Here is a 16,184-nt window from a genome sequence, read left to right as displayed (position 1 = left end):
CTTTGACAGCATCTTCCATACCCTCAACCAGAAGGATCAAAGCAGCAGACACATGGGAGCATCACCACCTGCAAGTTCCCTTACAAGCCACACACCTTCTTGACTTGGAACTATATTGCCATTCCTTCACTGTTGCAGGGTTAGAATCCTGGAACTTCCTTCCTAACAGCATTGTGGGTATACCTGAATTAAACGTACTGCAGTGGATGAAGAATCTGGTTCATCACCACCTTCTGAAGGGCAGTTAGGAATGGATAACAAATGCTGGCCTAGCCAGTGTACCTCACCTGCGATGAAAGAATAAAAAGTAGTTATTTCTGCAGCTGCAGTGCTGCAAAGTAGGAATTTCCAGGATTATGACCTAATGACATCTTCTGTGTGAAGACATTAAATTGGGGAGATCAAGCGCAGATTGGATGATCACTTTGCGGACACCTTTGTTCAGTCTCTGTGATATAAATGCAGTGATGCAATTCCCTAGGAAAATCTGGAACTTGTCATTCTTTGGGTTTGCTTCTGAATAAAGGTTCTGATTGAAGCATGCATACTTTGTGAAACCTTTCAGAAACACGAAGTGTTGTGAATGCTGAAGAAGGAAGCAAAGCTGCAGTTAGTTGATGTCAAAGTATAAGAGCAAACATACTAGTTTCCAAAAAACCCTCAAACTATTCAGGAGAAAAAAGTTTGATCCCATCAACTTTAGTCAATTCTTTGATCAGCTCTTGCCTCTGGGTCAGAAAGTCAGATCCAATCCCAGGAATGCATTTAGGCTAATACTTCAGTCCAGCACACTGGTGGTGGTGCTACACTGTAAGTGATGCCATCTTTCAGATGATATGCTAAACCAAATTTCTATCTGCCCTGTCAGCTGGAAATAACAGATCCCATTATACTATATGAAGAACAGGAGATAGACATACGTATGAACTAAGAGCAGGTGGAGGTCCCATGAACCTGGCCAACATTTATCCTGCAAACCGACAACTACACTTCTAGAGTACTTTCATTGGTTATGAAGAGCTTCAGGTTTTGTAAACAAAGATTTTCTTCATTTTCTTAACTCATCTTTATACTGGCAGAGGTTGCATGCAACCCTTTCCCAAGGATTAGCAGACATGTCTTTGGCAAGGCTTAAGTATTTGTAGCCATTTTCAACCAGAAGTGCTGAGTAGATGATCCATCTTGGTCTCCTCCTGAAGTCACCAGCATCACAGATGCCAGTCTTCATCCAATTGAATGCACAATTCAGTTGTTATCATTAAAAGTTACTTACGGGGTTAAGTACTAGTCCTTTCTTTCTACAGTGAGAGTTTATTTAGTAATTAATGGTCAAACACAGCAACTTCTTTATACTCATTACAGCGCAGCATCAGAACTTGAATCCTGAATGTGCAGTTTTGTTACTCGGATTTCAGTGAAGTATAATTGGTGTGCAAAATTTGCATTATGCATCCACTTAAATTGTGAGGAACAATTATCGATTCTTTGCAAATTCGATTTTGTTATGAAAGATGGATGCAGTTGACAGAAATGAATTAAGAGTTTGCCCTCTCGGTACACCAGGATGGAGCAGCCAAAATAGAAACAAATTTTATATGCATGCTGGTATTGCTCTGAAAATGGTCCACCAACTTATATGAGAAAGTGATAGTCCATGAATTGCAAATTGCTACATTTGCTAGACAATTTATTTCACTCCACCATTGGCAGCTCCCTCTCAGTCTCCCTTTGAGTTTCAAGAAATTGCCACCCTTGTGGGTTAATTACCAATTGAACTCACCAGAGAAAGTTAGGGCTAGTAATTAACAGTGTAAATTCCCCATTAATGACATGATTTATGTTCTTAGCATTGGCTGAGAAAGGGAACAATAGAAACTGGAATCTCATTCTTGCAGGTAGTAAATTGTTGGAGATTTTCAATTTCTTTGAGAGTTATTTTATTGCTCTGCCTATTTTTTTCTCTCAAGCCAATCATCATTTCTCTTCCTGGGTTTGCTTTGAATCTGAGTTACTCCTACTTCACTCTCTGTCATTCCTTTGCATCTTTTTCAATCCTTAAAATTGATTAATGTTGTAGACTATTGGTGCCACACTTATCAAGCTGCTAGATGCACATTAGCCTTGAGCTTCCTGCAACCTGCAGAGAAAAACTCTTTGAGTTGAATGGTGAGGAGAAAAAAAAAACCAATGAGAGATGCCACTAAATGCTCTGTTCCAGAAAAATCTGGTTTTCTCCTGCATGTTGATGTAAAGAACTTTTTTATGTTATAAAAATGGATAATTAAACTGAGCTTTTGAGCCTTGATTCTTCTGTTCGAAATAAAAAGTACAAAGTAGATCAGCCTATTGATTGGCACAATAAAGATCGACCGGGAAAATTACAGCATTATAGAAAGAGTAATTTTAATGTTTTTTGAAGCGTGGAAAGGAGACAGCTACAATCTGAAAATCTAAGTAAAAGACTTCCAGGGATTTGGTTTGAACATTACCTTTTTTTTTAAAGCTGGTGACTTTTTGGGGGAAAATAATGGATATTTTTGAAGGAGTCGGTGGGACATCAATATCTGGACGACATTTTCCAACCAGTGCCTGTCCACTTTTGGAAAAAAAAATGCAACTTTAGACTGATCATCTTTTTCACCTGTGTGTAAAACTTTGTTCCTGTTTCCAAATAAGGCATGCGGATATCATTGATAATCTTCTCATCGCCAGTGCAGGCAACATCATTCTCTGAGTGAAAACTTCTCCACTGTAGGGATTGGGGGAGGAATCTTGAATAACCTCAATGAGTGATGAGCAGTTGCAGTCTGACATGGACGTCCTGCTGCGGCACAGTATTCTTTTAAAACACCGCAGTGGGGATAAGTGATCATCAACCCAAATTCTCTGCAGCTGTAAATCCTGTACATAGTATTCTGCATCAGCCCTGTGATGGCAGATTGAGTCACCTACACACTCCACTTTAAATAATACTACTTCAATGTAAGAGCACAAAGTTCTTGCAAAATCTGTTCTTGCAAAATATAAAATAGCTTTTGGCTTGTGGCAGTTGACTCTAATGTAATAGTCTTGTATTGTGAATTAGTCTTCATAAAAGGAAGAACAACTGTACTGCCTTGAGATTGACTTTCAGGCTTTGAAAGCAGATAAAGTGTAACAACATACCTATGTTGAAATGAAAGATATAAAGCCAACCAATTTGTAAAAAAACAGTGAACAAGCCTACCTGTTCCACCACAAAAGATTGATTCCTAAACCATACTTATGCCAGAATACCTAAGAATCTGATGCTTAACATTCTTCTACATAGTAGCTGAATTACTTTGAAACATTGCAATATACAACCTACTTCTGTGAATTCAAAACAACTTAATTTGATTGACCAGAATAGATAGTTAGAATTGAGATGTGGGGCTGATTTAAATTTTTGGATCTTGTTAAAAATCTGAACCTACATTATTTTGGCCTTACTATTCCTTACATGTGAGTCCCAACCCCCAAACCGGTTGATCATTGAGCGTAGGCTGATTGAACAGTAATTGGCTGGATTGGAATTGTTCTGTTTTTAACACATAAGACATACCAATTTTCCACATTTAAAAACAGAAAATGATGTAGGAACTCAGCAGGTCTGACAGCAACTGTGGAAAGAGAATAGAACTAATGTTTCGAGACTGGGTGACCTTTCGTCAGTGCAATTATCTTAACTTTCCACATTGTTGAGTAGAGCCCAGTGTTGTAAATGCACTGGAATTAAATTGCTAAAGGTTTGGTCAGTTCTGGAGCATGAGTCTTCCACACTACAGCCAGGATGCAGGGTCCAAAGTCTTTGCTGTATCAAGTGTGAAGAGCCACTTTTAGACATCATGTAGAATGAATGAAATTGGCTGAAGGCTGTCTTCTGTGATGGCTGGGACCTTAGCAGAAGGCTGAGATGAATAATCCACTTGACGCTTCTGGTTGAATAGCAGAAGGCTGAGATGGATAATCCACTTGGTGCTTCTGGTTGAAGATTGTTGTAAATGCTTCAGCCTTGTCTTTTGCATTCACATGCTGGGCTATGCAATAATTGAGAATGGGGATGTTTATGGCACTTCCTTTTCCCGTTAGTTGTTGCACAAAACCAATTCTCTGCCTTTCCCCCCAGGACTTTTATCAAGTATCATAAATCTGTGTTCTGTGGTTACTGACATTTCCACCAGTGAAAAATCTTTCTCTGAAGATATAGGGCACTTAGGATCCCGAGTAGCTGCAAAAACTGTAATTTTTTTTCTTTGACTTGGGCGCTGAGGTTGCTGCGAACAATGTACCTTCACTTCGAGGGCATCAGTCGACGTTACTGTTCTGAGGTTAGGGTAATGTTGAAGGAGGCTTAGCCATGTGCTCATTATGCTGTACCTAATTCTTAGTGTCTGAATGGAGTGGGTGTTGGAGGGAGAAGCTTGAATTCTCCTTATGGTGCATGAGACAATTGCACACAGCACCCAGCTCTATTGTGTGGGATTCTTGCATTATGGTACTCTGCCCCAGTCATCTGTTACTGCTCTTGGAGGGTTCAATGCCATTATCTCTCAATCTGAAGAAAGAGAAATTAAGTGAATGTTATTGAATTTAACTTCATAGTAAAAGTAGAAAGTATCTTGTCATTCTTATATCTTTATCAATTTCTAGTAACAAATCCCTTTCCGTCATATTTTGGAGGTTGTGATTTGCCCACCTTCAAAGGGCTTTTTCTTACTGGGGTGGAGAGCTAGTAAATGTTAGTGAATGCTCCTGATACCAGTACCGTGACAATAAGCAGGGTCAAAGTTGGAGTAGGGCGAAGAAATGGGGTGGAATGAATAGGTTGTAAGACTGGTGCACAAATGTAAGTATTTTTAAGGAAAAGATGGTGGGATAATTGGTGCGGCAGATCTGATGTATTTAAAATAAGTATCCTGTGTACCCTCTTCTTATGTGTTGGGCAAGTCAGAATTTCCCCTTTAATGTTCTCACTCTTCACTTCCTGTGTCCTTGCATGGGTAGATTTGGACTTGTGAGGATGATACATTTCTTTGGGAGGGTGGATTGTGGTTGTAAAGCATTGTTTTCTGGAATTAATTTAAACGTTTTTAAGTTTATTTATTAGTGTCACAAGTAGGCTTACATTAACACTGCAATGAAGTTACTGTGAAAATTCCCTAGTCGCCATACACTGAGGAAGAATTTAGCATGGCCAGTGCACCTAACCAGCACGTCTTTCAGACTGTGGGAGGAAACCAGAGCACTTGGAGAAAACCCACACAGAACATACAGACTCGGTACAGACAGTGACCCAAGTTGGGAATCGAACCCTGGTGCTGGTGGCAGCAATGCTAACCATTGTACCACCGTGCCGCCCTAATTGTGTGGAGAGCTCCTGCCATTCATTGCCTCCTTCCACAGACTCATTGCAACATTCCCAAAATGGGATTATTCCCATAATTACAGTGAAAATATTCAATAAAAATCTTCTAACATGTTACATTGCAGGTGTAAAACATCAAAAGGAGTTTCAACAGCTGGTGGCTGAGGTGAAAAACAGATGGAAAAAAAAGGGAAAGAACATGAAGAGTGACAAAGATGCTGAAGAACAATGTCTAACCATCACAGGTGAAAGGAACTGGGATAATGATTTTCAACCTTGCTTAGCAGAGTCTAGTCTTTCAAACCTGAGTCCAATGTTAGTTGGTCTTTCGCAAAACAAATCTAATCAGCACAATTCCAGACACAAATACTCTCTAGTTCGCAGTATAGTGACAGTATAGTAGGTTTTGTTGTCTTTAAGTTTTGGTCTTCTTTGTTTGCACCAGATAGTTATTGAAGCTTTAATTTTTGTCAGAATCAGTATAATCAAATTCAAAGCAGTTTGTCATTGACATAATAATGTTGAACTTAATTCACATGTAAATCTGTATATCCGTGAAAACAATATAGTGGGGTCTTTCCAAAGCATAAGCAAGCTATCCAAATGAAAAGCAGCTCCTAAAGAGGGAAAGGAAAAAGTCAGCTCAGAAGAATCCATTGACGAGTGCAACTGCAAAGCAGACTGTACTCCCAATAGCACTGCTCTCCCCTTCCAAGCAGGAGTTTGTCATACCTAAGGAGATTAGGGCTTCTGAAATAAGGAAAGGGGGTGTTCAAGAGCCAAGATATTTGACAGCATTGGCTGTTTCATTCTACTTTGTCCTCCAGATTTTCTGGATGTAAATGCTTTTCATAGCCTTTCTCATTAAAGGAGCACATTGTGGTCAGAATTCAATTAATTTCACCTAAAGTCCTTGGAAGAACATGCAACAAGCATTTTTTTAATAACGATTGCCTTACACAAGCAAACACCACGCTGATATTCTGTTTGGGAGTCTTGTGCTGATCCAGACTCTATACAGTGGTAAGTGTTGACTACATCTAATTCAGGAATGTAGTATCAAAATACAACCCTAGAAGACTGAATTTAGGGTGAATTTGATGCCTGTTTAATGTGAGAATGAACTGAGTGGGTTACAAATAATGTTTCCCATTCCATGAATCATTGTTGGTACTAACATTTTGATAAGGTGTAATGATGGATGTGTGGAATTTTTGCAGAAAGAGAATATCCAAGTAAGCCATGGAAAACACCAGGCTGCACAAATATGGAGATTGTTTCTTTCCAAATTTGTGTTGTGTCTGGATAAGGTACCCTGAGTTATATAATGGGGAAAGAAGATGGATTGTGCAGACAATTTTAAATCCAATCTAGGCTGTCATTATTAACATATTAGCACAAACATTCATTGGCAAGATAGAAATTCTTACTGATGTATATTTGTGTGTTTATAGTAAGATAGCTTCAAAAAAGTGCAGAGAGTAACATCGTGATCTATATATACTGTTCATAGACTTTATGAAACTTTATTCCCAAGCTAGGATGGATGAACAAGTTTATCAAAATGCTGCGCCTACTGCTTAATGGCATGGTTGGATGCATTTGAGTATAAGATGAAATGTCCAATGCCTTTCTGGTAACCAGCATCATAAAGCAAGGATGCGTTGTGACTCCCCAACTCTTCAATCTCTTCTTTGCTCCAGTGTTAAGGAAGCCGCCATAGTCATATCTGTAGTTATTGGTTATGTTTCAGCTAGCAACGGGCATAACCATTCATGGCATCAGTTTCAAGGTTGTGGAAAATTCTCATGCCTTGGTGCTGTTCTCCCTAGGGGGTGTCACTACTGATGAAGATATTCATGTACGCATCCAGAAAACATGTTCTGCCTATGGCTGACTCGATGATTATGTCTGGAAGCAGCATGACATTAAGTTGAAGACTAAAATCAAACTTCACCTTGCCATTGTCTTTACCACCCTGCTGTATGGCGCAGAATCTGGGGCTACCATAGGTGCCACATCAAATTTCTGGGACACACCCACTAAAGATGCCCGAGGCCCATCATAAGCATTCAATGGCAGGAAAAAAATTCACAAACGCTGAGGTCATCCATCTTGATGGGCTCAACAGCATGGAGACCAGCCTCCAGGAAATTAAACTAGGAGGGCAACCATGCCACCCTAAGCAGCTCTTTGGGACCTGTCAAAAACCATCAAGGTGGTCACCATATCCAATATGCCCAGAGGAAGGTCAGAGATGCCACAGCTGCACAAGTTGCCCCTAAATTGACTATGTGAATTGTCAGTTCTGTGGATACCCATGCCAATTTCATATCAGACTATTCACTCAGGAGAAATCTCACAGAAGATAATGAAATCATTATAATGTGAACGTACTCAAACAACGAGTAATCTACCATGATGAGTGCTATGCAATAGAACCACAAGAGTATGGTAGCTTGATAAAACCCATTATATAAACTCCTTAGCCTAATAGAACCATTGAATGGTAGGTTGCAGTCTCTTTGCACATCCAAAGTCTGGGTGCAGTAGTTTCACCTACAGAGAAACATGAGTTAGAATTCAATCCCCTCTCTTCCTTCTCTCCTACACTGCACTGGGTGCCACTCCTTTTGAGGACCTAGATTATGGGTGATTTCTTGGTTTAGAACAGATACAGTCATTACCAAAAATACACTCAGACTAGCTACAGAGTGACTGTGTGAGATGAATTAGAAAAGTTTGCACAAGACCAGAGTTAGCAGGATGCACAAATGTAACAGCCAACTGAGCTCCTGTGACCTATTCCTACCCTTTAATTGTCTCAGCAGGGGATATATATATTATGCCACCATTGACTTTGTAGTATTATAATGACTAGCGCTAGACTTTGAGCTCAGTCCTGACGCCAGTGTCGATCACTACCACATCCCAACTGTTCAGCTACTGGAAAGTGATTAATAGTGTTTTTTAAAAATGTATAGCAAAATGGAAAGGTGTCATTTGTAAAACAGTCGCTCGTACTGATTTGGTCACATTTTAAAAACTCAATCCATTTCCTGTAAGTCACTTGTACATGATTGTCAGGCCTGTCACTCTATCCCCTGCATTATCGAAGATTGGAAAGGTCGCCGGCAATTCAAATAAAAGGGAAAGCTCTCCTGTGTTAAGAGAAATGATTGTCTGTCAGCAGGACACTTCCCGTGGACAGACAATTAGGCCTTTGCAACACTCTGACTGTCTCCTGGGTGTAGTGTTTCAAAAATAACTTTTCTAACAATACTTTAATGTATCTGAGTGGAGGGGGTGAATGAATTTCATTTTGATATGCTGAGTGAGTGTTTGCGGGTCCCCTAGCCGAGATATTTGAATCATCGATAGTCACGGGTGAGGTGCCTGAAGATTGGAGAGTGGCAAATGTTGTGCCTTTGTTTAAAAAGGGCTGCAGGGAAAAGCCTGGGAACTACAGGCCAGTTAGCCTCACATCTGTGGTGGGTAAATTGTTGGAAGGTATTTTGAGAGACAGGATCTACAGGCATTTAGAAATGCAAGGACTGATTAGGGACAGTCAGCATGGCTTTGTGAGTGGAAAATCATGTCTCACAAATTTAATTGAGTTTTTTGAAGGGGTAACCAAGAAGGTAGATGAGGGCAGTGCAGTTGATGTTGTCTACATAGACTTTAGCAAGGCCTTTGATAAGGTACCGCATGGTAGGTTGTTGCATAAAGTTAAATCTCACGGGATCCAGGGTGAGGTATCTAAATGGAGAAAAAATTGGCTTCTTAACAGAAGCCAGAGGGTGGTTGTAGAGAGTTGTTTTTCAAACTGGAGGCCTGTGACCAGCGGTGTGCCTCAGGGATCAGTGCTGGGCCCACTGTTATTTGTCATTTATATTAATGATTTGGATGAGAATATAGGGGGCATGGTTAGTAAGTTTGCAGATGACACCAAGATTGGTGGCATGGTGGACAGTGAGGAAGGTTATCTCCAATTGCAGCGGGATCTTGATCAATTGGGCCAGTGGGCTGACGAATGGCAGATGGAGTTTAGAACATAGAACATTACAGTGCAGTACAGGCCCTTCGGCCCTTGATGTTGCGCCGACCAGTGGAACCAATCTAAAGCCCCTCTAACCGACACTATTCCAATATCATCCATATGTTTATCCAATAACCATTTGAATGCTCTTAATGTTGACGAGTCCACTACTGCTGCAGGCAGGGCATTCCATGCCCTTACTACTCTCTGAGTAAAGAACCTACCTCTAACATCTGTCCTATATCTCTCACCCCTCAATTTAAAGCTATGTCCCCTCGTGCTAGCCATCACCATCCGAGGAAAAAGGCTCTCACTATCCACCCTATCTAATCCTCTGATCATCTTGTATGTCTCTATTAAGTCACCTCTTAACCGTCTCTCTAATTTAGACAAATGCAAGGTAATGAATTTTGGTAGATTGAACCAGGGCAGGACTTACTCAATTAATGGTAGGGCGTTGGGGAGAGTTACAGAACAAAGAGATCTAGGGGTACATGTTCATAGGTCCTTGAAAGTGGAGTCACAGGTGGACAGAGTGGTGAAGAAGGCATTCGGCATGCTTGGTTTCATCGGTCAGAACATTGAATACAGAAGTTGGGACGTCTTGTTGAAGTTGTACAAGACATTGGTCAGGTCACACTTGGAATACTGTGTGCAATTCTGGTCATCCTACTATAGAAAGGATATTATTAAACTAGAAAGAGTGCAGAAAAGATTTACTAGGATGCTACCGGGACTTGTTGGATTGAGTTATAAGGAGAGACTGAATAGACTGGGATTTTTTTCTCTGGAGCGCAGGAGGCTGAGGGGTGACCTTCTAGAGATCTATAAAATAATGAGGGACATGGACAAGGTAGATAGTCAATATCTTTTCCCAAAGGTAGGGGAGTCTAAAACTAGAGGGCATAGGTTTAAGGTGAGAGGGGAGAGATACAACAGTGTCCAGAGGGGCAATTTTTTCACACAGGGTGGTGAGTGTCTGGAACAAGCTGCCAGAGGTAGTAGTAGAGGCGGGTACAATTTTATCTTTTAAAAAGCATTTAGATAATTACATGGGTGCGATGGGTATAGAGGGATATGGGCCAAATGTGGGCAATTGGGATTAGCTTTGGGGTTTTACAAAAAAAATAAGGACGGCATGGACAAGTTGGGCCGAAGGGCCTGTTTCCATGCTGTAAACCTCTATGACTCTATGAGTGATTATAATGGCAGTGATAAATTATTTTGGAGAAGTTTGAAAATCCCCTTCAACTTTTGAAGATGTGTGGCTTTCGTTCCTATATCGTTTCTCCTGTATTATTTTAATCAGCCGTATCATTGTTGATGAACTTACAGTTGCAATTCATGGGTAGTTCTTTCATGTGAATTACCTTGGTCATCAAAGGCACAGATGTGTTGACAGTTGCTACTGGCACAAACAACCATGGAGCAAAAAAGGGTGTAAGATGCATGTCAAGAGAATTCTTCAAGGACGAAACAGGCCGAACACAATAAGTTGAGAGGGAAAGTGAAGAGGTAATTAATTCCAGCAAAGAGAGTAAAATGGCAGTTACATAAAAGGGAACTCAAAAGCTCCTAGCAGCTTGTAAATGGTAAGGAGGTGGAAAGACACAAAGAGAATGATATTTGCTTTGAGGCTCAGGACAAGGCTAGAATACTAAATAAGCACTTCATTCACTCAGGAAGAGAAAGCTGACAAAATATCTGCAGAAATGGCTATGGTAGAGGAGATCGTTGGGGTGAAAATTGGAGCAGATGTACTGAAAGGCTGGCTATGCTCAGAGTTGATAAGTCACCTGGTCGAGGTGGCTCGCATTTCTGGCTCCCAAAAGAAGTGGGAGTGGAGATAACGGAAGGAATTGTCATAATGTTCCAATCTTCTCCAGTTACAAATTGGAGGATAGTAAATGTTGAAACCCTCATTTAAGAAAGGGTGTAAGGATATTTCTGACAACTACGGGCTGGGTAATGTAACATCAATAGTACATACATTTTAGAAACAAAAATTAGGGAAAAGGTCAGTAGGCACTTGGAGAGGTTTTAAGTTAATTACAGTGAGCCAACATGGATTTGTAAAAGATAGATTGTGCTTGACTAATCTAATTGAATCTTTTGATGAAGTAACAAATAAAAGGCAATGCAATGTATGTTGTCCATATGGATTTTAAGAAAACCTTCAACGAAATACCTCATAAAACACTGGTTAGCAAAACTGGGCTCATGGAATAGGAGAGCCAGTGTCAGCTTGAATATTAGCTTAAGGACAGAAAACAGCGAGTCTTGGTAAATGGTCACTTTTCAGTCTAGAGGATGGTAGACAGTTGTGCTCCCCAGTGGTCAGTACTAGGACCACTGTTTTTTTGGCATATATAAATGTTTTGGATCTTGGAATACAAAGTAAAATTTTAAAGTTTTCCCATAATTCCAAATGTGGCAGCCAGTGTGATACTAATCAACTGTAAGAAGCCTTAAGATAGGAATGTGCGGACAATTGTCAGATGGAATTCAATACAGAGAAGTTTGAGGAATTAATTTTAGTAGAATGGATAGGGAGAGGCAATATGGGCTTAATGGTACAGTTCAGGGTCTGGAGGACCTGGGAGTTCATGTGAATTGATCTTTGAAGGTGTTCGGACCTGATGACCTGCATCATAGGATCTTAAAAGTAGCTGCAAAGCTGGTCCAAAATTCCCTAGATTCTAGCAAGGTCCCAGATGTTCAACAAAACACCTTTCTAACACCTCTCGTCTAATATCTTTCATTGGGAAAATGCTAGAATCCATTATTTTTTTTATTCATTCATGGGATATTGGCACCCATTCCTAATGGAACAGAGTGGCTTGCTAGGCCATTTAAAAGTTAACCACATTGCTGCGGATCTGAAGTCACATGTGGGCCACACCAGTTAAAGTTGGCAGATTTCCTTCCCTAAAGGATATTCGTGAACCAGATGGGTTTTTACAACAATCGACAATCATTAGACTTTCATTCCAGATTTTTTATTGAATTCAATTTTCATCATCTGCCGTGATGGTATTTGAAACTGGGTCTCTGGATTTCTAGTCCAGTGACAATACCCCTACACCACCACCACCTCCCTTAAGGAGATAGTAGCAGGGCATTTAGAAACTCAATCAGGTAGAATCAAACATGGTTTTGTGAAAGGGAAACTATGTTTGACAAATCTATTAGAATTCCTTGAAGGTGTGGGGTGGATAAAGAGGAACCCATAGATGTAGTGTCGGATTTCCAAAAGGCATTCGATCAGATGCCACATAAAAAGTTACTGCATGAGAAAAATCTCTCAAATTCCAAAACTTTCAAAGCAGAATGCTTTGTCCTGGATAGTGTTTCTTATTGTGTTGTTGCAGCTGTACCAATCCAGGCAAATCATGTTCTGTCATTCTGAGGACTTGTGCCTTGTAGGTGACAGAGATGCCTTGGGATAGAGTATAGTGGTTGTGGGGGGTGAGCTACTTGCCACAGAATATCCAGGCTCTGACCTGTTGTGGACGTTGTGCCACTTATGTGGCTGGTCCACTTGAGTCAGTGGTCAGCCTCACAATAACAATATTATAGAAGTAGAATAAGGAAATATACAACCAGAAGACATTAAATCCTTTGTTAAAATTAGTGCAAAAGTAGTAGTGTGGTCATCAGATTGAGAAGTGTGTGTCTCTTGCACTGTGAGCTTCATGCACACACATGGATGGCATTGAAACTGAGCAGATGCCTACCCAAGTCTGTGGTAGGAGAGCATTGACTCTCCCAGATTCTATTGAAACTAATTTGCAAACCTTACTTGCAGGAGAGAATGTTGAGCAGACCGAGGCCACAGACTGCAATGTACAAGAGGTGCACCAGGATGAACCACAACTATCAGAGAGCACAGGCTCACTTGCAACACCTGATACTTTAACAGATGAGCATTGTTCATCCAGTGAGGTCCCAGCTTCACCCTTGTCAACGGCCAGGTAGGTAACTGTAATTTTCCATAATTCCACAACCCCACCCAGCCCTGGGGCATTGATTACTTTCTGGAGTGCAGTCCAAGTGCTCCAATTGCCCTGGTGTAGCTTTGTGTCTGACTGAACAAGGTGTCACAGATGAGCCTGATCCTAACTTCATCTACTTTTCACATGGACACTTTCCAGTAGGTGTTGCTGGGTAGGATCAAGGGAAGAGTCACTTATGTAAGTTTTATCTCCCTCACCAAGGTGCAGATATTTGCATTCCTGGTTGATACTCTCAGTGACATCAGGCAGCTCAGCTGTTTATTCAATCTGATCTACGTGGCCTATGTAAATCTGGCTGAATTGCCTTCAACAGCTGAGTCACTTAATTGGCATTCCAGATGTTTTGCAGTGTTCTTGTGTGATTGAAGACTGTGACTGTGAGGAAGGTTCTGTCCCAGATTTTTTGGAAAGACCCTGGATACCATAGAATGATATCCAGAAGGAAGTCTGGCATGAACAGTTATAACCTGTGGTATTAATCTGGCATAGTACATTACAGTTCCAATACATGTCCAACTATTACTTATTTTGCATCTTAAACATAGATATAGGATTGAAGGATTGAGCACTTTTGTATTAGTGAGATTATTTCTTGTGTGAGGAAAGCGTTGCTCTCTTTGCTTGCTCTGTTTTTCCTGTGTAATGATGTGGAGATGCCGGCGTTGGACTGGGGTAAACACAGTAAGAAGTTTAACAACACCAGGTTAAAGTCCAACAGGTTTATTTGGTAGCAAAAGCCACACTGTGTGGCTTTTGCTACCAAATAAACCTGTTGGACTTTAACCTGGTGTTGTTAAACTTTTTCCTGTGTAATCCAGAGAATCATTGAAAATGCTGAGAACCTGTTGGCTACACTTTACAATAGAATTGACAGCATTAATCTGACAGCCAATTCACAGGGGAGGGCGTGTCTTTAAGGGGTTGGTTATTCAGGACTGGGATGAGAAGGAATTTCTCCACTGAAAGGCCTGTGAAACATTTGAATTCTCTACCCCAGGGAGTTGTGGATTTCATCCTTGTGTATATTCAAGGCTGAGGTAGATAGATTTTTGATCTTTCAGGAAATCGAGCAGAAAAGTTGAGTTGAGGCAAATCAATCATGATGGTATTGAATGGAAATGCAGGCTCGAGGATCTGTATGGCCTACTCCTGGCCTTATTTCTTATGTTGCCGAATACTTCTGTCTTTCTTGGCCGGTACACACACAGTTCTAATGAAAGCAAGAGAAGCAGGTAAATGTATTCCCTGTTGAGACATCATGACATCAGTCATTGCTGCTGATATGTCATGAGGACATCATTCACAGAAACTTTCTAAAATATCACGGACAGTCTGTGAATGTGCAGCATATTAATACCTACTTTGCAACAAGGCTGCAATCTTAATACTGAAGCAATTGTTGTATCACAAGCAGTAAGCACCTGCCTTTTGAAGAGAGTGAGTTTTATTACCCCTCTCTATCAATGTTCTCTCCCAAATGTACTAACTCTTGCTGGGTTTTGTTGAAGTGTCATTGGAAGTTCTCTCGTATCATTCCGAGGAGACCCATTTTTCATGTGTGATCTTCGACAAACTATTTGACCATGGAATTCATCATAGTTAACCCCTCCTTCCATCCCTTAGTGTCCTCAATTAATGTACAGATGCAGAGTTTCCATGATATAACAGTGGATGTTGGTTAAGATCTAAATGTGAAAGAGTAATGCACTTAAATTGTTCTCTTAAGACCTAGCCTGCAGAATTAAGGACCCTTTAATATAATAGCCTGCTCAACTGAGAGAGCTAATTGTGCTTAAACGGCTGACATTTATTAAATTGCAAATCTAATAGAACGCCTTCATGATGCAGATGCTAATTGAAGCATTAGTGGATCTGTTGCCTAATTTTCAGACTCTAGTAATTCTGGTCATGTTGGTCACTGATAATCAGCTGCAAACATGTCTCCAGTGATTGTGGGCTGCTTCCTTCCAGCTCTTTCTTTCTAAGGAGAAAAAAAACCTCAAAAATCTTCTTTTTCTTCAACACTGACTTATTCAAACATCATGATGGATATCAGCAGTACCCTCATGGAATTTGTCTTTCAGTCTATTCTTTAAATCCGTCTATGACCTGCTCCCACCCTAATTCTGTAACTTCCTCCAGCCCTATAACCCACTGCACTCGTGTGATCTTTATGCATGATCTTCATGTATGATCTTCACACACGACCTCCACTCCTCTTAATTCCAGCCTCCTGAGCATCCCTGATTTTAATCGTTGCACCAATGGTGGCTGGGCCACTACTTCACTAGGTCCTAAGAATCATAGAATCCCTACAGTGCAGATGGAGGCCATTTGGCTCATCGGGCCTACACCGACAACAATCCCACCCGGGCCCTATCCCCATAACCACACGTATTTACCCTGCTAATCCCCCATTATCCTCCCACACTTTGGGAGGGATATAGATATTCTTGAGAGAGTTAAGAGAGTATTTACCAAAATGGTTCCTGGGATGTGGGAATTTAATTACAAATTTAGATTGGAGGAGCTCTGGCTGTTCATCTTACAGCAAAGGAGATTGAGAGAGGATGTGTTAGAGGTACACAAGATTGTGACAGCTTGAGATAAAGTAGTTGGAAGCTGCTGCTGGTAGCTGATAGTACAAGAATTAACTAAACATAGATTTTAAATCTTGGGCAAGAGATGAAAGAACAATGTGAGGAAGCACTTTTTAATGTGGTAACAACCTGGAACTTGCTTC

The 16,184-nt window shown here is 40.6% G+C and overlaps 1 protein-coding gene across 2 annotated transcripts in view; it reads left to right on the top strand.

Moving 5' to 3' along the window:
- The window catches only part of rad18 (RAD18 E3 ubiquitin protein ligase), a 271,630-nt gene that overhangs the window by 150,776 nt on the left and 104,670 nt on the right, over nt 1-16,184 (top strand). Inside the window, exons 10-11 of one of the 2 annotated variants that reach the window (XM_078209405.1) lie at nt 5,512-5,631; nt 13,234-13,399. In XM_078209405.1, coding sequence (XP_078065531.1) covers nt 5,512-5,631; nt 13,234-13,399 — 286 coding nt within the window. The remainder of the gene's footprint in view (nt 1-5,511; nt 5,632-13,233; nt 13,400-16,184) is intronic. The other variant, XM_078209406.1, reaches the window with a different exon arrangement.

Source organism: Mustelus asterias, chromosome 3 (assembly GCF_964213995.1).
Source record: "Mustelus asterias chromosome 3, sMusAst1.hap1.1, whole genome shotgun sequence".
NCBI lineage: Eukaryota > Metazoa > Chordata > Chondrichthyes > Carcharhiniformes > Triakidae > Mustelus > Mustelus asterias.
The sequence above is the reverse complement of the archived record's forward strand: the minus strand, read 5'-3'. Positions and strand labels throughout refer to the sequence as shown.